The following is a 22,112-nucleotide window of genomic DNA, read 5'->3' on the forward strand; positions in this document are numbered from 1 at the left end:
CATATGGGGTAGGAGGAGTCCTTACAGAGCATATATAAAGGGACGCCTCTGGTTCAGATAACTCCCTGATTCTGAAGGCTTATCTACAGGGGCAGCAGAGTTTCCTAGAGCCTTAAAAACCAGGCTTAGTGGGCTTTACTGTAATTTGGAAAGAAAAAAACCCCAAGATTTTGAGGGTGAGGTTGAAAACTTACTGAAAATAGAGATGCTATTTGAAAATAGCAAGTGAAACTAAAACTTACAAGCCTGTTTGGGGTCAGTTTTATCATTTGGGTCAATTCTCCCAATTGCTTTTCCGCAGAGATGTGGTGGCTGTCTACCATCCATATCTGAAATCCATCATTATAAGCTGAGAGGGAGCTTTCTGAAAATAAGCAAGCTTCCTGCATCCCCCCCCCCACACACCCCAACTCCTTCAAAATACCATCTAATAATGTCAAGCCAATTTGGAATTGAGCCAAGGATAGTTCGCCCATCACTACCTGGAAGGTGCGGGAAGTGTAAATGTTTTATATTTACACTTTGTTAATAGATTCAATAACACACTTTTAATCCTTCATTCAATTTTGTGATGTGCTTTTTCCCTGTTACAAAGTAAAACTTTTCGGGTGAAAGAATGAAACAAGCCTCATTTTATTTCAGAAAAGAGTAGCGTGCTTCAACTATCAGAAGTTTAGTGATTCTAAGGAAGCTTTTCTCTTGTGACATCGTAGGCTAAAGGAACTGAATTCTCCCACGAGTTTCACTTGTGGCTAATATTTACTTATATTAGTACACACCTACAAATCTCTCGTCCGCAAATGTCAGCTCTAATTGGGATTCCAAACAGTGACTGCATGCTGTGCGCATGAGGAATGTAAATCATTTTCGTTAACATAAGATGTAAGAAATGTCTCTGGATGGGAATTCAGGGAGAAGAAACCCGATCGCTTTGCTTGGTTAAAGTAATCATTGACTTCCTAATACATTTAAGTAATATGTTTTTAAGTCTCCAGTGAATGTACAAAGCACAGTGGAACAGATGGGCTGGTGAATTTAATGCAAATAAATGAGTAATCATAAATGCAGGCTCCCAAGCTATTAAAAGGAAGTTTAGATCATTTCTGTTTTCTCATCAGGTTCAGGGAAGCAATAATTTTGAATGTGTAATTAAATAAGAACACCCCCCCTCCCGCAAAAAAAGGCATATGGATGTTTCATTTCTTTGGGGTGGTTTTTTCTCTCTTGCATATGGTTCTGCAAATTTACATCAGGAATTGAGGGCCAAATTAGTTGTTATTGTAATCACATGCCAAGTGCTAAAACTGCTGCTATATGAATCAGTCTCTTTAACATGCAGTAGAAGCCACACAGTGTCCTGACATCACACAGCACAAGGCATCTCTTTGCTTCTGCTTGCTGATGACAGGCAAGCACAGAAATTTGACCTATCTACGAGACACGTTCTATTAGTCATTGCAGAGGGGGAACCAGATGCACAGCACCTGCCTTTACCATAATGTTCAGATTGGCTCTTACTATAATTTAGTCATTTAATTTCCTCTCCCCAAGAAACTCTGGGAAATGTAGTTCTGTGCAGTGCATCAGAAGACTCCAAAAGAGAACTGTCAGTCCACTCACTCACGGAACCACTATTTCTAAAATTCATTGGCGAAAAACCGTATCAGTAAAAACCAATATAGAACCAGAATATCTTTGCCACCCTCCCTCCCTCCCTCCCTCCCTCTGTCCCGCCCCCACCCCTGTACAGTGGTACTTCGGGTTACATATGCTTCAGGTTACATACGCTTCAGGTTACAGACTCCACTAACCCAGAAATAGTGCTTCAAGTTAAGAGCTTTGCTTCAGGATGAGAACAGAAATCGTGCTCCGGCGGCGCAGCAGCAGCAGGAGGCCCCATTAGCTAAAGTGGTGCTTCAGGTTAAGAACAGTTTCAGGTTAAGAACGGACCTCTGGAACAAATTAAGTACATAACCAGAGGTACCACTGTAGAGGAAAATCCCATTCCAGCTGTTTATCATCTTCCACCTTTAACCAACAGCAAATCTTTTTTGGGTCATTGACCCTTGGTCAACCCTCCAGGTCCCTCATCCCAGTGGTGGATGTGGCCACCCCAAACTCTTGTGCATGCACACACACTTAGAGCCACGCAGATTAGCTGAGGGGGAGGGTTTATCAACCTCTTTCTGCTCATCAAATGATAGATCTGATGACTGAGGAGGGGGTGATTTGCATCTGCTTTAGGGTGCCCACCCCAGCACTATGCCTCCTCCCCACCCCACCCCACTAGCTGGCACCACCAAAATTGGTAGGATCTTAAAGGGAAGCAGGAAAAAATGGGGGAGGGGTGATCTAAGGATTAGCCAACTTTGTTTTAGAGTTCTAGGCAAACGGTAATTAGACTACCTTCCCTTAAAGATGTTTGGTCACAAGTATTTGCTGAACACTTTGATGGCATTTCAAAAGATAAAAGTGAGGAGTGAAGAAATGACAGAATGTTGAAAACAAAATCAGGTTCTTAGCCTTTAAACAGGGAAGTAAAACTGTCAAGGATTAGGTCTTGAGACACCTACTGAATCAAAGGTGGTCCTTGTTAACAAGAAGGCCAGACCAGGAGTCCCAAAAGCAAACCCAGGATGAAAACTGTTCAGTCTTGATGCAGTATATATGACATATACTTCCATTTAAGTCTATGTTTGTGTATGGAATTGTGACAAGATAATTGCTAATGGCATAAACATCAGAACATCAGAACAATGTAATATCATCTAAAGCCTCCCTGCTAAGCCAATGAGCCTTTATAGCTGAGCATCAGGGCCTGCATGTCTTCCTTGTCACTCCAGCCTGATGGATCTGAAACACATCTGGAATTGGGGCAACTTTTTGCAGGAAGTAGGTGGTACTTCCTTCTCTGAACCTGGGAAAACGGTCAAGGTTTTCTCAGCTATATCCTCTGAGCCTGACAAGAGTGGCTAATACTGATAAAGTTGTGAGGAACAGACAATAGCAGTACTATTTGTCTAGAAAAAGACTTGCCAGAACTCACCATGGACACCTCCCTTGTTTTCTTATAATGGCAATGGCGCCCACCTGAGAGGTGCTGAGACTGAGTTCTGGCTGAAAAGAGAAGACCTGGGCAAAAGTGTCCACCGTTGTCCAAAGCACTAGGAACATTGGAAGCCTTGGTACATCTAGCTCTGGTACTGACCCCACTGACTGGCTTTTTCAAAACAGGCAATATTCCCAGCCCTCCCTGGAGATGTCAGGGATCAAACTTGAGACCTTTTTCATGCAAACCAGATGCTCTACCACTGAATTTACAGCCCTTCCTTCTGACGACTATCACATTTCCCTTTGGGCAAATGTGATATTTGCCAGATCCGCAGTCTAAGAGATCACCACCACACTTTTATACATTACAGCGTGTATGCACCCCTCTGCGTCTCACTGTGGTTTTGCCCCTAGCCTACTGTGCTGGAGAGCAAACGGCAACATGGCAGAGGAGAGGCAGGCACGAGTACAAGCTGTAGACCATCCTACTCCATTATTATTATCATTATTGTATTTTTTAAAATTACAGAGAAAGCATGAATTAAACATTACATCCAAATATTCAAAAATAAAAAAATACATAAAAGTAAAAATATAAAAAGAAAAGAAAAAGAAAAAAGAAAAATGATAAAGAATAAAAAAATGATAAAGAATTAGTCAAGTACATATCTGTGAGATTAACCACAAGTAATCTCCAAGTATTGCTTTGGAACCATATTTTGTCAGGTAGTTTTTAAAGCAATCCCATTCCTTTTTTACCTTGTTGCCTCAGTGATCTCCTATTAGTTCTATCATTTTGGCTAGTTCAAGGGACTCGCACAACTTTAATTGTCACTCGTCTTTTGTTGGTATTAACTCACTTTTCCACTACAGTGATACATTGATTTTGAGCTTCTGCGCATGCGCGAGCAGCAAACCTGGAAGTAACCTGTTCCTGTACTTCCAGGTTTGCTGCAGATGTTCCATGAAATGGATGCTAAACGGGGTGGACTCATAATGAGGTACTACTGTATTTTGCTACAGTGATACCTCGGGTTACAAACTCCTCAGGTTACAAACACTTCGGGTTATAGACTCCACTAACCCGGAAGTTTTACCTTGGGTTAAAAACTTTGACCCAGGAGGAGAACAGAAATCGTGTGGCAGCAGTGCAGCAGCCCCATTAGCTAAAGTGGTACCCTCAGGTTAAGAACGGTTTCAGGTTAAGAACGGACCTCCGGAATGAATTAAGTTCGTAACCAGAGGTGCCACTGTATTAGCATTCTAGCCGCTGTTGACATGTAAAGAAACACACTTTTATTTTCATTTGGGATGCTTATTGTTAGAATGCCTAATATGAAAGCTTCAGGTTTCTTTAAAAATGTGTGTTTTAGCATTCTTTTTAGTTCCTCATAGATCATGTCTCAAATTTTTTTTTTGGGGGGGGACATGCCCACCACCTGTGGAATAGACCATGCTACTCCTATCCGGATGTGCCACAAACACCACGCTAGTGGTGTCCTAGAATTTGGCCACCTATAGCTTCAGGTGATAAATAGGTCCAGTCCTGCCTATGAACCACTAGCATAGCACGGCTTTAGTTGTGTTATTTCTAAATAGAGACAAAACCAGGAGCAAATGTAACCTGAGAGACAAGGTTGCACCAGACATGTTTACTTCATCTATTTTGTATCTGTCTCTTGCTTCAGGGTTTTTACTGTCACCAGCTCTCTTGAGCCTGCAATCTGTTGACAGGAATGATAGTCCCTATCTACAGGATGCCTCCTATTTGCACCATAGGTGCTTGGGGAAATATTATCATCCACAGGCATTCCATTTCCATTACAAGCCAATGCCTGGAGAAGAATACTGCTGTTCCAGCCTCTGCCGTACCAGCTGAATGTCTCCTAGGTGGACTTTCTCCCTTTCGTTCTCAGAAGCTTTCCAGTCTGAGTCTCAAAACAAGGAAGCCGTGAGGTTGTTCTCTCTCTTCCTCTCTTATAGCACTGCGGTACTGAGGGCTGCATTGAGAATATGTCGGAGAAACAAAATAGACCACAATCCAGCACAATAAACACAGTTAAGCCCCTTTAAATCCACAGGTTTAAGTGCGCCTAACTCTGTGCTGGATTGCAGCCATTAAGCTTACTGGGCCCTTCAATATCAATAACGAAGGTTTTAGCTTATAAAGGACTCTGGCCTGCACCATAAAAGTAGATCATTTTCAACTATCCTCTGCCACTTTAACATTAAACAGAAGATTGCGACCATAATTTTAGATGTCTTTACTACTGCTCTACCAAAATGTCGCCAGAACAACATCTGGAGTAAAATTCATAGGTACTTCTCTAGGTAAAACATTCAAGGAACTTAGATAGAAGTCATAAAGTTTCAGTAAACATTTTAGTCAATAAGGGATTAGGACAGGTCTGTTGAGAGGGGGTATGGGGGTGCAGATGTACCAAGCCCACAGACAGCAGAAGCATCAGACACTGAGCTATTATTATTATTTTTTTATTTTAAGTAAGCTGAATGGCCTCCTGTAAAGGAAGTTAAGAACCAAAATGTGCTGGCAGGTGAACCAATATGGCTGTTCCTGCCTTTCAGTGCTTTTCGCCAGAGTGAAGTCAGAACTGTGATTGACAAGTGAGGTGTTTGGATACCAGGACAGGAATTCCTGAGGTCATAAACAGCTGCAGTATTCCTCACCCCTGAACTTTTATTTATCTTTTTCTGTTTCTTGGAATCTCTACAGTTTGAGATCCAACACTCCCTAAAAGTGTGTGTGTTCCCCCTCAATTGGATGTCACGCACCCCTTCACTCCAAAATTTGAAAAAATATATATGCAAAGATGCTTAGATAACTCCAGGCACTTATTAAAAACTCACTGTATAGTTAGCTTACAGTGCAATGGTATACATGTCTATTCAAAAATAAGTATCTGTGTGTTTAATGGGGTTCATGACGAGAGGATCTTTTGTGAACAGCAAACTGGGAGCTCAGCTGAACACAAGTGGGACTTATGAATCCAAACATGCGATAATTAGGCCAGATGAAGATTGGTTTAAGCACTGGAGCTGTACTACTTTGCAGGGATAGAGGGGAGACCCAGAAAAAGTCCCTTTATAGTCGAATGGTGCATCATTCTGTTTAAAGGAAGCAAAATATGATTACAAGTAGACATTTTATTCCTCCTTCTATGGCTATATCCTGCAAAAGAGGATTCAAATTTGCATATAACATATGCATGCAAATTATATGTGCATTTTTTTCAGCAAGTGTAGCAAAGAGCCCAATTCACAGTATATTGGGCCCAGAAAATCCTGTTCACACCCCTGAATAAGGGTTTCTCATGTCCCCTATGTCAATTTTTCAGACACACAGAGAAAACACCTCTCTTTCCTCAGTTAGCAGTGTGGTAGGCATGAAGAAGACATTCTCATTCCCCCGCTTTGAAATTGAAAGTTCTTAGGTATTTATATTTTAGATTCTGCAAATTATCACCTTTTGATCAAATGTGTGCCTGCATGTTACTGTTTGATTGGATGTGACAGGAAGACAGCCTAATGTGCAAAGGGGGGAAAGGGAAGGGGTGTTTTATTGATAAAAATGTCAGATAAATGGGAAGAAAGCATATTTCATATAGTTTCCGCTAGAAATTTCTGAAATGACATCAAAAGGCATAAAATGCCACCTCAAATACTTAAGGCTGAAGCAGTAATTTATAAAACAAAATTACTTGAAAGTCAAGAAGCAAATTCGCTGCTTAAATCCATACAAAATATGGAACCTCGTGGGGAAAGTGCTGGATTTGCAAGATATTGGCATCTAAGAGCCCCACCCCCAAAAAGAAAGGTACTAAATAAATTTGCTACTTCTTAACTCCTTTCAACTGAATGATGGGTGAAATCCCAAAAACCCTTGAAATTCTCTTTATCAGGAAAGAAAATAATGCTGAACAATTGTATCAGCTAGATTTCACACTAATATTTTTGAACTCATGCGTAAACTAAAGAATTAGCTCTAGTACAGTAATTATGACTATTTAATATGAGTACTAAATAGCAATTATATAGAATATTTCCCCATAGATTATGTCTGTAATTCCTATAACAACCTTGTTATTACCTCTGTATTGCAGATGGGGAGCCAAGGCTAAAAGGTAGTGGCTTGCCTAAGACTTCCCTAGTGAGCATCTGATTAAATAGTATTTGAATCAGGAACCTTTTGGCTCACATATGCTTACGTCCTTTTTCAATACAGAACATCAGCTCTCTTCTCTCTAAAGGTGTTCCTTAGTATATCTGTGGGCTTCACCTGTATGCCTATCCTAACAACTGCAGTGGGTTGTGGGGGGGGGGAACGCTACCCTCCTCTATAGTAAAACGATTCAGACAACCAAACAAACTCTAAAGCACCTACCAAGGCAAATTTGACATTACAAGGCTTATACAATGAGGCAAAACCTTTTAAACCTGCTAGATTACCTGAAAAAACAACAACATATTGCTCAAATTTACCTAAAGCTTCCAAAAACATATTTTGTAAAGTTCATTTCACAAAACTGCTAAGGAAACTGAATGTTATGAGCCTGAGAGATAAAGTAGTGGATTATGACATCGGAACAACAGTGACATTTTAATAGGAGAATAGAAAGCACATGAATTAGCGGTCATGTGCAAACTGTTTAGGTCAGTCTTGCGATGAGGCAGAATGAGGCAACTGCGTCAGGTGGCAGATTCTGGAAGTAGGGGTGGACCCGAGGACAAAGCGAAGTGTGCCCCATAACTGCTGCCTTCAGCTATGGTGGAAGATACTGTCCTATTTCCTAAATAGAAGAAAGATTGAACCACTGAGCTAGTCGACTTCTGCATGTGTCATGGGAGCACGAAGCAAAACACCTTTGGCCAGCCCTGCAAATTGTCACTGAGATGAGTGTGGAATTTTTGTTCGTTTCTCATTGTCAAGTAATTTTATTTCATAAGGTGGCATTTCATGCCTTTTCCTTCTATTATCTGATGTAATTTCACAACTCCCTGGTAAGAAACGGCATGAAAGGTGCTTCCTTCCCATTTGTCTGTGCATGATTTTTTTTTTTTTTTTTTGGCAGATACTTTTCTAATATGAATGCCTCTTCACACTGATGGCTGTCTTGTGTCCAATTAACAGGTAAAGTGTGGGGATTGGATTCGTGAAACAACTTTTAGGTCTTTACCGCCTTCCCATGCCTTTAAGAAAATGGCAGTTCATTGCAAGCAGCTTAGTCCAATGAAAATATAAGAAATCTTGCTTTTTATAGTTAACATTTCAGATTAGTCTCCACTGAAGTCCAATGGCATGTCAAGTTTCCATCCATGGAAACATTTCCCCTGTTGCTTCCATTTGCTAATGCTAATTTATGTTCGAAAATATATATTATTTCTAGGCATTGTATTTGACACAAACAACTTGCCTGTTTTAACCAAAGCGCTCAGTGAGCCGTGAAGAAAATATAATATGAGCATTATATTTTATTTGAAAATGCTATTAAACATTAGGCCTGGCTTATGCCAGGGTTTAATCATGGGGCACCTAAGTCAGCCAGGTATTAGAATGGAACTACATTGCCATTCAAGCTTTGGGGCTAAGCAGACCAAGTTACGCAATTTTAAAGAGCCATTTGTGCCAGGAAATTAAGAATCAAACTTAATTTGACAATATTATAATATACATTTAAATAACTTTCCAATTCTACAGTGAATCCCAAAATGGAATGCATTGGTATTCAACCAGTTTGCCTGTGTGACATTGAAACATGAATGTTAAATAAATCTATCCATAATAAATGGATGTTTATGCAATAGGTTATAAAATATGTATCTTTATATTCTTATGCATGCATTCAGCATCCGACATAATAGATGGATGTTAAATGGTGACATATGCATATGAAGATTGCAGCTGAACTCTTTGCACCCAACAAAGGGTTCTGTAAAAGCAACTGTAATCCTATTACCAGCTGTTTGCCACAAAAGGGGGGGGGTGGTATATTCAGTCCTTGAAGAATAGGACTGAGGAATCAAAAACAAAACTTCCTGTTTAGCTAGGGCAATGTATGCAAAACCCTGATTCCATACACTTATAGCTTTTAGCCATTTTGGGGTATATGTCTGAGCTGCCAGTGACATTTTTGAACCTTAAGGCAGTGTGTAATCTAGATCTTTTCCATAAGGTTCCTAAGCAGATGTGCATTATATTGCTTCAGCATAGCTTTTGCAGTGCAGGACATTCGATGAAAACCAGCTTCGTTCTTTCTCCTATTTCGGTAGCTTCAGAGGCAAAAAACACACACACACCAAGGGTTCAGTAATGAGAAAATGAGCTGAAAAGTCTGAAACTAATGCACCTGACCCAGAAAGACCACAGCTAATTAAAACAATACCCCTAGGCTGAAGATGGCAAAGCAGACAGCAAATGAACTAATCAGGGGGCATGTGAGTATCAGGGCATGATCTAAAGCTCATTAAAGTCAATGGAAGTTTCTAACCAAGTTCAATGGTGCAAGAATCAAATTCATGATGCAGAACACGTTCAGTAGCACAAGACATACATTACATACTCACTCTCCCAAGCAGAACCTCAAGGACAAAGCCTTCCACTTCAGGGCTATGACATGTGAAGGATGTGCATCTCAATTTGATTTAACTGACATGTGATGTGTCATGTGCTCCTCCTTCACTCACTGGGGAAGATTTCTCCGCATAAGCTCATGGCTCCAATCACATGCCGTTCCCTGTCTGACAGCCAGCAAATGATTACCACGAGATAAGGAACGCTAGACTTTGAGTCGCTGCACTATCTAGTCTACTACACCGGAGTTATTTCCCACTTCTGAACAGGGAGACTACGGTTGCCACTGCGTTTTGCCCAAAGCGAATGGGATTTATGGTGTTGTGCAGGCAAAACAGCAGTGAAAGGTCCAGGAAAACCAAAACAGGTTTCAGTGGGCTCACTTCTCCCCAGGTTGTTGCCCATATTTCACCCAAAGCAAAATTTGAAGTAAATCAGATCTGAGAGATACTGAGAGAAAGCAAAACAGTTTTGATAAAACTGTTTAAATTTCTCTAAGGCAGGTTGGTACATCTTTAGATTCAATGGGGGGGGGTTGTGCCCAATTATGGGGGGGTAAAGAAATGAACGAAGGGTCACTTCAATAGAGATTTCATGAGAAGTAGTAAGTGACTTGAGAGGTATCTTAGTACAACGCTGGTGGTGGCTCATTGCTCAGCCGTTTGTTTGTTTGTTTGTTCAACTTTTATTGATTTCCATCCCCCACCCCCACCCCCGTTGTGTGAGTGTTCACTCTTTCTAAACTGATGTTTATGGGAAAGTGACAAATAGGTGAAGGAAATGTTAAATGAGCTACTGCTGTATATACCATTTTAAAAGATTGAAGTAAGCTGATCTTGCAAAAGTCTCTTACTGTAAAAATAGATATATATATATATTTTTCCCAATAGGACAATGACAGCCATAGCACAGAGAAGCATTATCATGGATGGAGTGAGATGTGTGATAGATAAGGCTGGGAATGACTGCCTAGGGGGTATTGCATTTTTAAAAACCCTGATGTTAGATCGATATAGCTGCTCAAACACAACTGAAGTCACAGGGCTCTAGAAGAATGGCAGTACTTCTGGGATGTGTCAGATATTTACCTCTGTTTTCTGCCCATCAAAATCTTTTAAACAACATAAATAGGTGGTCTGGGTTTTGACTTTTCATCATTCCCCCCCCCCATAAAAATGAAAAAAGTGTTAGTCACTGATGTAATTTCTGCCCATTCGTATTTAGAGGAAAAACCTGAAGTGAAAAGTGATGCCAACATTTACCTTTGGTACATGGGACAAACAATTGACTAGTTCAGAGGATTTAATGATCCAGTGTTTCTCAAACTTGGGTCCCCATCTGTTGTTGGACTACAACTCCCATCAACCCTAGCTAGCAGGACCAGTCAGGGACGATGGGAGTTGCAGTGCAACAACAGCTGGGCTGGGGACCCAAATTTGGGTTGAGCAGGAAGTAAGTGTGTTCAATTCTCAGAATTTTTTCAGTAAGTAAGATGTGTTAGAGGACAATCCATGAAATTTCAAACTTCTCTGTATTTTGGAAGGAGCCTAACAATTTTGACAACTTCATCAATGAACAAGTCCCAAGTGGTCTCTGTCTGTGTGTGTGGAGGGGGAGAATATGAATGAAAGATAATTTCTTGAGGGCTCCTCTTGTTCAAACACTTCAGGACACTCCAAGTTGTGCAGTATGGATTCCATTTCTTAAATTTCCCTATTTGGCATTTGGGAATTATGAAAGAAAGCAGCAGTGGAAATCTCAAGTTTTGGGGGTCTTTTGGGCAAGACGTTTTCAGCAGGCTGCCCTCTCTGAATAGGCCCATCTTGTCTCCCTTGCTGGTGTTAATGCTGCACATTTACGTGCCTTCCCCCCTGTGCCCATATGAAACCACCTGCCAGAGAGAGCAAGAGGGCAAGTCCTACTGAGATGACTATTCCTGATTACAGTTGCTGGTAAATGTGGGAAAGGAGAGTCCTCTTCTGGGCTTCCTGCAGGAACCTTGCTGACCACTGTGAGAACACCTTGCCAGACTAGATAGACCATTGGCCTGATCCTGCAAGCTTTTCTTATGTTATCATTGCTTCTTTTCTTCCTTGCTCACACTGAAAGTAAACAGCCCTGAACAGCAAGGAGGAGAAGCAACAGGACCAGTAGATTCTAGGGACAGGCAATGGGAATAATAATAATAATAATAATAATAATAATAATAATAATAATAATAATAATAATAATAATTCAATGCCTAACAATGCTGACCTCTGACACCAGCTCTGCATAGCTGTCAGACAAATGTTAAGGGCTTTCTCCTTAAACTAAATAATCTCACTGCTCCTATAATTATGTGGAGCATAATGCCTACAGATACTGAAAGCAAGAAAACAGAGGAAAGGACATCCTTAGAGACCTTTATATTGCCTACCATCTACCTGCATTTTGAGTAGAAGCATCCACACTGGAATCTAAACCTTATACACAAATTGCATTTTTCCTTTCTTTTTAGTGAGTCTACATTAATGCAATATAATCGTGGAGCGTGCTTTAGTTCTCACACTCACCCTTGATATGGTAAATTCCTTACAATGTGACTTTTGCCTGCGATTTTCATGTGGAGAAATTTCCTTTGAACGCACACAGTGTGAGGAGCTCTGCGCTTTGCTGTGCCCTGCAGAATGACAGCTTTCCATGGCTTCCTAAAGACATGGCAAATCTCTGATCTCAGCAAGTTGGGGGCACATTCAGGAGAGATTATCACATGGAAATAAAAGGTGAAAGTCACATTGTAGCAACTTTTCAACATCAAAAAATGAATGTGACAATCAGGCTTTCGAGAGGAGGTGGGGGGGGGGGAGAGAAAGGCAACGTTAGGTTGCATTTCTTTGTCCTGTTGATTTCCGCAGAATTTTTGTTCTCATAGCATGCAGTGCAAGAGGTTAAATTCAATTGCTCGGGGGGGGGGAAGTATTTCCAGAAAATTACTGAAATTTTAGCAGAAGAGACATTAGCACAAGGGAAGAGCGATGCCATGGTACGGCTAAGATGTTTTCACTGTTTTGCACTTGTGCCACATTCTCTGCATTTGTTGTCTAGTTCTACCAAGTACTCTTCCAATGGCATCTATCCTCCATTAATACTGATATATATGGCACAGGAGAAACTAGGAAGTACACATATAACAAGGGTCTCCAAGTTGCCACAGGGCTAGAAGTCAGATGGTTCCTCTATTGTTGCTCTACTCTGAATACATCCCTTTGCCTTGTGGCATATAGACAAAATGTGCCAGCTTTGAGCTGACACTTAAAATAAATAATGCAACAAGAGTACAGGGTTCAGTATGAGGTTTCCAGTCACCTCTGATCATTGAACCCAATAACTGCCACTTGAATCTGGCAACAGCAACAAAGGTTTGAAGGCATTTAAAATTATGTGAGCATATATGGTAGAGGAGATATAATAATAATAATAATAATAATAATAATAATAATAATAATAATAATAATAATAAATGTTATTTATACCCCACCCTCCCCAACCAGAGCCGAGCTCAGGGTGGCTAACACCAGTAAAATCACAATTAAAACATAATGGGGGGGGAGGGGGGAAACCAATTTAAAATACAGGTTAAAATACAATTTAAAATGCAGCCTCATTTTAATAGTAGCCCATAGATCAAAACCATAAGGGGAAGGAAACAAAAGGGTCAGACTGAGTCCAACCCAAAGGCCAGGCGGAACAGCTCTGTCTTGCAGGCCCTGAGGAAAGACGTCAAGTCCCGCAGGGCCCTAGTATCTTGTGATAGAGCATTCCATCAAGTCAGGGCCAGTACTGAAAAGGCCCTGGCCCTAGTTGAGACCAATCTAACCAGTCTATGGGGGAAGGAATGCATGACTGAGTGGAATTACATGTCCAAAACCAACAAGTGTTGTATGGATGGGTGAATGCATAATGACATTTGACTTGGAAGTTGGACACCCGAAGCAGCTATACAATGCAGCCTAACTGCAAACCCAGTTGCATGAAACAATATGCACCAAGACAGGAGTTGAGATATACATACTATAGTATCAGTGAAGATGTGCAATCCTTGCTACACCGTGTTCTGCATAGGTTGGGAGTAGAGTGAGCAGGCCAGTCAAAGCCCTGGTCCCACAATGATAATGATGATGACTTAAATATGTATACTGCCCAATGCCCACAGGTCTCAGGACAATTAGCCTCTTATTCCCTTACTGCGCAGCATATTCTTTAAAATAAAATAAAAAACAGTTCTGCCGTGGCAGTTGCATTGCTCAGCTGAGGACCAGCTAGTTCATCTTCCAAGCTGCAGCTCAGCAAGGTGAATCCTGATTTAAAAAGCAAAGAGCTGAGCAAAAGGAACCTCTTCTCTCCAGAGTGCTGTGTAGCAAGCTCTGGGGGGAGAACAGATGAACCAGGACAGATCCAACACCCCACCCACAAAAATGGAAAGGGGTTGTCTTTGTCTTGCTCCCAGAAAAACTTTCATTTGGCAGCTGGAACTTGGCTGAGCATCCACCCAATTAACGTATTTCCACACACAAAGGTTCTGTGAAGCTATATTTGGTGGGATGCAAATCTTTACACCAAAATTCCAAGCACAGGTTTATACCAGACCTTGAAGGTAAACCACTGGCTTAGCAACTGACTCAATACATAAAATGACAAGGACTAACACCCTCCCCGATATGAAAGAAAACGGTAGGAATCAGAAATTCACAATACAAGGGATGTAATGAAAGTTTTAATGGATTAGAACAATAGCCATTCACAATGGGCAGTCTGGACTCCTGCTGTGGGTTCATCAAAGGCAATATGATTTTGATTGTCACCTAAGTGCAAGCTTCAGTTCAGAAGGGGGTGGGGGGGAGAATACAAAAAAAGCACGCCAATCTCGTTCCAAACAGATTTGCAGCTTTCTTGGGAAGAATAAATGGCAATTTAATCACTACGGTTTAGATGGTTTCTTTTTGAATCTATTTAAAAATTCTTAATGCCAGGTCATTGCTTTTATGGAACAGCAAATGGATTTATCCCCAATGAAAATATTAAACACAAACCTCCTAGAGGTAAATTAATGATGCCCACATTCTTACCTTCCGGATGCCTTCAGAGGGATTTGCCACGCAGTTATCAGCTCCATTATTCTTGCTGATAGTCTTCCACAACTCAGCAAAGGTGCTGTCTTGCTCCAGAGGGTTTGTTCCTTTTGCTTTGAAGTATTCATAAACCGCAGAATCCCGGACAGTACCATAGGATACATCCATTTGTTTGGAAAGATCCTGGAATGTTCTGAAATGGAAGAAGAGTTCAAATGTTTGTGAAATGCGGGGCAACATAAATATTTCATTTCTCAATCTGAAGGAAGCAAAAGATGTCTTGGGTCAAACTGCACTTCTTTGATCTCCTGGTTGTTTTAGGAACTTAAAAGCAGCTTGGAAAAGGAAAACAAGATTGATCATGGCAGCAGAGTGGGGGGAGAGGGGAGGATGTGAAGAACAAGCCACCCTATGGCTCCTTTCATGGGACTTGAGGTTTTAAGATTTTTTTAGCCTGAAATTCAGTATTTCCCCTAAAAATCTAACATGACAAATAACACAATAGATCTTGCAGAAGGAAGAAAATCCTATAACAGTAGTCATAGAACATATGTGCATTGCATAAATGCATCTATACCGATTATTTGGCTGTCAGTTTAAGGAAAACAGCTTCTAATAATTGTTAATTTCATTAGACAAGACTAGAATCAATCCTCTTAGTACTATTGCTCCAGCAGAGATGTCTGAAAATGGAAGAGGAGGGAAGGGTTTTTTGCATCTCCCCCTCTTCCCTGCAGGCCCCTGTGTCTCCTGAAACTGTTTTTTTTAAGAGGGTTACACCCCTCCCCCTGTTAAAGGATCCCTTCCAGTTGATCAAAAGCATTTTCAGTTGTGCAAGGACACCAACTGGATAAAACCTGTTATTTCTTAAAAACTTCAATACATGCATCCCAGTATGAGTAACCACAAGTAAGCTTTCGTTGCTGCCGATAAATACAACAATATAAGACCATCATATTTTTAAACAATGACTCCATGATGATTCCCCCACTCCATAATTTTGCGTTCCGTTTTTCTTCATCCACATCAGTGTAGCAAAAGGTATTGTGGTGGATGGTGCCAATCCAGTAAAGGTAGCCCACTAGCAGTGGGTGTCTGGTCCTATTAATTACGCTGTCTCCTTACCACCACCCACTTATTTGTCACCTAGAGTGGGATTCCCACTACCCTGTGGTGGACTACTCATGAGTAAAAGGAACTTCCAGCAAGGGATGTATAAATGTGCTTCAATCTGTGCAGACATTCACACTTTCTTTTAGCTACCATTTTCTCTTCTGCTTCAATTGGCTAATTTTGCACAAGTCTTTCTTCCACTTCATCATCCACTGATGCTGAAAGATATGTACAGTGGTACCTCGGGTTACATACGCTTCAGGTTACATACGCTTCAGGTTACATACTCCACTAACCCAGAAATAGTGCTTCAGGTTAAGAACTTTGTTTCAGGATGAGAACAGAAATCGTGCTCCGGTGGCACGGCGGCAGTGGGAGGCCCCATTAGCTAAAGTGGTGCTTCAGTTTAAGAAGTTTCATGTTAAGTAAGGACCTCCGGAACGAATTAAATACTTAACCCAAGGTACCACTGTATTGTTTTATGTATATCAGAGTGCTCAATGGACACACATATCTCAGCTATCCACAGGTATCTCCTAATCAGTTTATCTTCCCTATGGTTCTCTTTCCAAGTTAATGAATTCCCAGAGGGGTGGACCTGTTACTAGTATTTGTCATTCCTAGACTTCCACTCTCTGACCTGCCTTTAGCAGCCAATTGAGTCTTCGCTTTTTGTAGCACCTGATTAACTCACTTTGACAACATATTCTGCCAGTCTCGAGGCATCTTATCTGGAACTGAGATTGAGCTGGCCGCCTTTGCATTTACAAATGCAGGTACTTAATGAGTAGTACTTAATGAATGGTAAGGGAATACACTGGAAATGTGCTGAAGAAATTCTTAAGAGGCATGCTGAGCTTAAACAGTAGTTACTAAACGCTCTCTTCTGCATTCAGCATTAGCACAAGTGTACAATCTGTACTGAGTTTAATGAATTATACATGATAGGAGAAAATAAAACTAAATCATGATTTCACAGTGAAGACATCTTTCTGATTATTGTTCATTAATTACATACAATTAGAGCAAAACAGCATCTTGCTGTAACAGGCATATGGGATAGAGATGCTTTCAGAGGGTGAATCTCCTCTTCCGTACTTTTCTCTCTGTGCTTCATGATATCAACATAAACAAAAACAATGCTTTGATGAATGCGGGAGATCAAAATGAATTAGGCAGCTGAACCTAAATATGAAAGTGCTCTGAATTATTGCTGTGACAGCCACTGCTAAATTAATATATAACTGCCACAGAACACCAGAGCTATCACTTTCATCCAGCATATTTGAAATGGTAATTTCCTTCCCTTTATTAATATTTATTCATGGGCTTTTTTAGCAGCCAGACCAAGAGGGAACGCTTCAACCATCTTCATCTGGCTGGTAAATTAAGATTCCCCTCCCCCACAAAGTGTTTTCCAACAAGAGATTGGATCACTCATAGTTGTACATCATTTGATCGCTTGTCACTTGATAGCTCTCAGTTGTGTCGACTTGAAAGGGCTTTTTAAAATGATCACATTGGGCGATCATTATTAATCACAGAGCACCACCGACCTAACATCTCCTTTGCCAAGTAGCAGAGCGAAAACAAAACAAAACAGGTCACTGGAATGCCCCTGCCAATATTAAATCATTCATCCCCTTATAGTGCAAACTAAGAGACATAATTTAGAGACTGGTTCATACAGATAATTCTTTCTTTTTTGTGATCTCTCCCTTGCCCCAAATATATAACATTCTGTTATCTTTTGCCAATAGTAGGTTTTATTGGAAACGGGTAACTCCTGAAAAGGGTATAGCATGCTCAATAAAGAATGCATTTTAATTGCTGATATTTTCCCTAAAACAGAGATTGGTTTTTTCAACTTTTAACATCTTTTTCCATTTTCTTTATATGGGGTAGAGTCAATTGGCTTGATATAGGTTGTTTTAGGGTATACTGACCCCCAAATACAAAACAAAATTGGACTAATGGGTACTTTTAATTCTTGTTTTATGTTACTTTGTATTTTAGGAGGGATGTTCTTAACTATATTAGATTTACTATAATTCATTTGTATACCTGCTACTTTCTGTTACTTTCCCCATTCTTGTTTTTAAAGGAGGAGCTGCAATGAATGGACCAGGAAGCATACCGTATTTTTCGCTCCATAAGACACACTTTTTTCCTCCTAAAAAGTAAGGGGAAATGTCTGTGCAACTTATGGCGCGAATGCACTGGACAGCAGAGGGATCCCTTGGCTGCCGCTGCAGTCGCGAGGTGAGGGATGCCTCTGCAGCCAGAGCAATGGCTCCCATCCGCCACTCAATGTAAAGCAAGCAGAGCAGGAACCACTGACACACTCTGTGCAGAATATTGTTTTCCTTGTTTTCCTCCTCTAAAAACTAGGTGTGTCTTATGGTCAGGTGCGTCTTATGGAGCGAAAAATGAGGTATGTAGCCATGTCATCTGTAAATGCTTGAGTGACTGGGAGGGGAAAAGCAAAGCTACCAGCTGAAGTTTGTGGGGGTCTCCCATTCCCTGTGGGTGCCTAGGATTAAGAAAAAAACTTTGAGAGACGATTTTGTATTTCTAAACTGTTCAGTATATTAGATACCCTGCTGCTGATTTTCTCCTCCCCCCCTTTTTTAAAAAAATATACATTTGCCATTGTTGGAATCTCTATAGGGTTACGTAATTTTTAACATTATACCTGTATTTATATCATTATCTTGATTTTTATGTTATAGAGATACTATGTTATTTAGTGACATTTGTGTTGTATGTTGTAAACCACCTTGAGGTCTTATAATGAACAGTGGTATATAAATTCAATAAACAAAAATAACAATAAAAAGGACAGCACTTTAAACTTTTATTTACTTATTTATTTAGCACCTTTTATGATAGGTCCTTTGATATTAATGTTAACTCTTAATGCTACTGCCAAAGCTTCCAAAGCAAGAATAGTAAAGGGGAGAGGGGACATTCATCCTTAGTAACTCTAGATAATGTTTAGAAATTTGGAACCATAGCCATTTTTTTCCTAATATTAGATGTATAGTGCTGGTAAATAAGTTTAATTAATTTTAGTCCAAGTTTCATGTTTGAAATTACTTGCCAAAGAAAAGTATTTTCTACACAAACAAAGGCTTTAAAAATAGTTTTTGTTTTTTGCAATAAAAAATAACATTCAGGCAGATACTGATGGGGTCTACTGGAAGCTATGCATTAGAAAACTAGAATAGTCCAGGTCAGTGTAATGAGGTTTACTCATCTTTAGTCTATTTACTTGAATTGTAGTAAAAAAAAATCTTATAATCTATATTAAATAATATGAATGGCCACTGGGAATCAAGCTGCTTAGTATATTTGTTTGGTTTAGAAATTAGATTTAATTTTGATTGCCTCCAGGTTCCTAGGATCTATTCTCTTGAAAATAACATTGTTAAATAACCAGTAAGTGTGGAGTAAGATTTTCCGAATAGTGTTTATAATATTCTACACCAACCCTATCCAGTCCTGAAGATTTACTATTCTTTTAAGAAATTAAGGAATTGGTGTCTTTAAATTCTTCCTCACTCATTCATTTCAAAATAATTTTTGATCTGGAGTAACTACCCCAAATTTATTAATAGTTAAATAACTTTATAGTTACTTCATAGGATGCTGAGAGTTCTTGACAAGAGCCAGTTAAGGTCTTCTGCTGACAACAATTGTTGAAGAAATAGGAAGGGGGAATCATTTTGAAATTTTGAGGTATCATGGGAGAAAGTATACACCATTCCACTAGTAAAAATTAAGGAATATATTTTTCATTCATTTCAGAGATTTCCATCCCACCTTTCAAAATACAGTTTTCTCAAGGCAGCTGACAACCAATATTAAACAATTTTTAAATAGCAAAAAAATAAAAAATAAAAAAATCAATATCTAAAATATTAACAACTAACACAACAGCATCCATTAGATCAGCAAACCAACACAGGAATGGCAGAATTAAAATTAAAAAGATAAAACGAAGAGGATCGTTAACTGAATATCCAGTCCATCTTCTCTCTAAACTGGCCGTGAGCATCATGATTTTTTATATCTACTGAAAAATTAATTTTCATCACTCATTGCTCACTCCCTTATCTTTAGTTACATTATTTATGGACTAGGTTATTTCTGTGGAATCAGATGTATAAGAAGATCACTACAAAATGTATCTTCATTAAGTGGAACAATAAGAGCACATGGATTTCTTGCAAGTATTTCAGCAGATTTATTCTGCTAATCATTAAATAGAGATATGGCCTAATAAGTGTATATCATTCAATGTTTCCCCTCTCCATAGTACAGATAAAGAGAAAAATATATGTCTGTCTTCCTGTTCTCATTTCCTATACCTCTGTTTTTTCCATTTCACCCATCCCCACAGTTATTAACCCCTCAGCCCTCCAAACACAAGGCGCTGTTGAGTTTCTCTTGAAACTCCTTTCCAGCAGAACACCCTCCAGCTACCACAACAAAACTCTTCAAGCCCTTAAGCTGATTGAAACATTTAAAGTGGTTTAAGTTGCTTTAAGGACTTCTATCATTTTAAGCCCTTAAGCAGCTTTAACTAAAGCTCGCAAATAGCATCAGTCTCTAGTTGCTGAACATTTGTGAATGGCTGGTGATGATGTCCAAAATTGCCTTGGCATCCCAAATTCACCTTTTCTTCTGGACTTAAGTATTATCCTAAGTTATTAGTGTAGGAGGCTAGTCTTTCATCAGTTTCTACTTCCGTCTTGGGATCTAACATATTATTCATGATGGAAAGCACATCTCCATTCATTCTTCAGTATTGCAGGCTCCCAAGGGATGGGACCAACTAAGTCACATTAAGTCCACCAGCTCTGAATGCCAGCCCAGTAGAGGCTTCATAAATTTGCTACCTGCCTGAAGCTACAGAAGGGATGTGCCTTTCAACTCCTTAGCAGGGCACAATGCATGGCTAGTGTGCTTTAGTTAGCTTGGTGGGTTCACAAAATACAGTTGGCAGAGGGAGCAGGTTGGGCAGGTAAGACTAGGAATGAGTGATGTGGTATTTTGTGGTCCTCCAGTTTCAGCTTCCAAACAAATGATCAGTTCCTGTAGGCCAGTGATGGCCAAACTTGGCCCTCCAGTTGTTTTGGGACTACAATTCCCATCATCCCTGACCACTGGTCCTGTTAGCTAGGGATCATGGGAGTTGTAGTCCCAAAACAGCTGGAGGGCCAAGTTTGGCCATCACTGCTGTAGGCAATACTCTCTGAGCACTACTTTCATAGCTTGCACAAAACCTTCTCTAAGTTACATGAAGCAGTGCTGAAATTGCTTCCTGGGCAAACAACATACCCAAAGATTTGGACATGAAATACCAGACAGATGTGTAACACCCTTAAATGAAGCTGGCACAATATAAACTGCAGCTGATGAATTAAGAGGTATGCAATGCAATCTCCTTAGCACTTTCTCATATCCTTTCGTTTTGCCCTTTGAGACCTAATCCCTGTTAGCTCAAGTACCAACCAATAAACCTTCCATTACTGCCGAAAATCATCTTTTTTGCTCTAATCGAATTTTAGATTCTCATCAGAGCTTAGGCTTGTTTCATTCTTTAAAGCCAGCTGCTGTGACCATTCATGAGCTTTATTTCTTTTCCTTGGCACTCTTAACTCCAAATCTTGTGCTCCTACTGCTTTCATATTATAACAGGAAGAAAATTCCACAACCTTAATATCCACAATATTTGCAAAATGAAGCTGCCAATGTATAGGATGCCCCATTTACTCCAATACTCAGCTTTCAAACCATCGAGGGACTGTTTTTAAACGTGAAGACCAAAGCCGGTGGAGTATCAAGAGGCAATGTTCTTTGTAATAATTATTATTACCACGATTACTGTCCATCATTTATATAGTGCCAGCCATGTGGCAAGGTGCTTGTCATTGTGATCAGAGCAAAACTTCCAATGCAGAGATAAAAATGAATCCAGTTGCAAAATAAAAATAAAAAGTGTCATTGCTTGAAGCAATCTGTTTAGACTGGAACTCTTTTGATAATATTTTGCATTTTGCCCAGCCTGTTAGCAAGATATCTCACAATAATAGATAATACTGTGGAATTAAATGAATGAAACTATAATTTCTGGTGCTTATATAGCAGGCTAAAAACCAGCTGTTCATTTGTTATCCCATTACTGTAGCCACTGCTCATTTGCTGTGATGTCATGTTAGGCAATATTATAACTGCTCAGA

The 22,112-nt window shown here is 39.9% G+C and overlaps 1 protein-coding gene across 6 annotated transcripts in view; it reads right to left on the reverse strand.

The window, feature by feature from the left end:
* GRID1 (glutamate ionotropic receptor delta type subunit 1) overlaps positions 1-22,112 on the reverse strand; it is a 740,600-nt gene that overhangs the window by 28,791 nt on the left and 689,697 nt on the right. For all 6 annotated transcript variants that reach the window (XM_081190826.1, XM_081190825.1, XM_081190827.1 and 3 more), the window contains exon 13: positions 14,749-14,944. In XM_081190826.1, the coding sequence (XP_081046952.1) occupies positions 14,749-14,944 (196 nt within the window). The remainder of the gene's footprint in view (positions 1-14,748; positions 14,945-22,112) is intronic.

The sequence above is a fragment of the Podarcis bocagei genome, assembly GCF_964188305.1.
Source record: "Podarcis bocagei genome assembly, chromosome: 4".
NCBI lineage: Eukaryota > Metazoa > Chordata > Lepidosauria > Squamata > Lacertidae > Podarcis > Podarcis bocagei.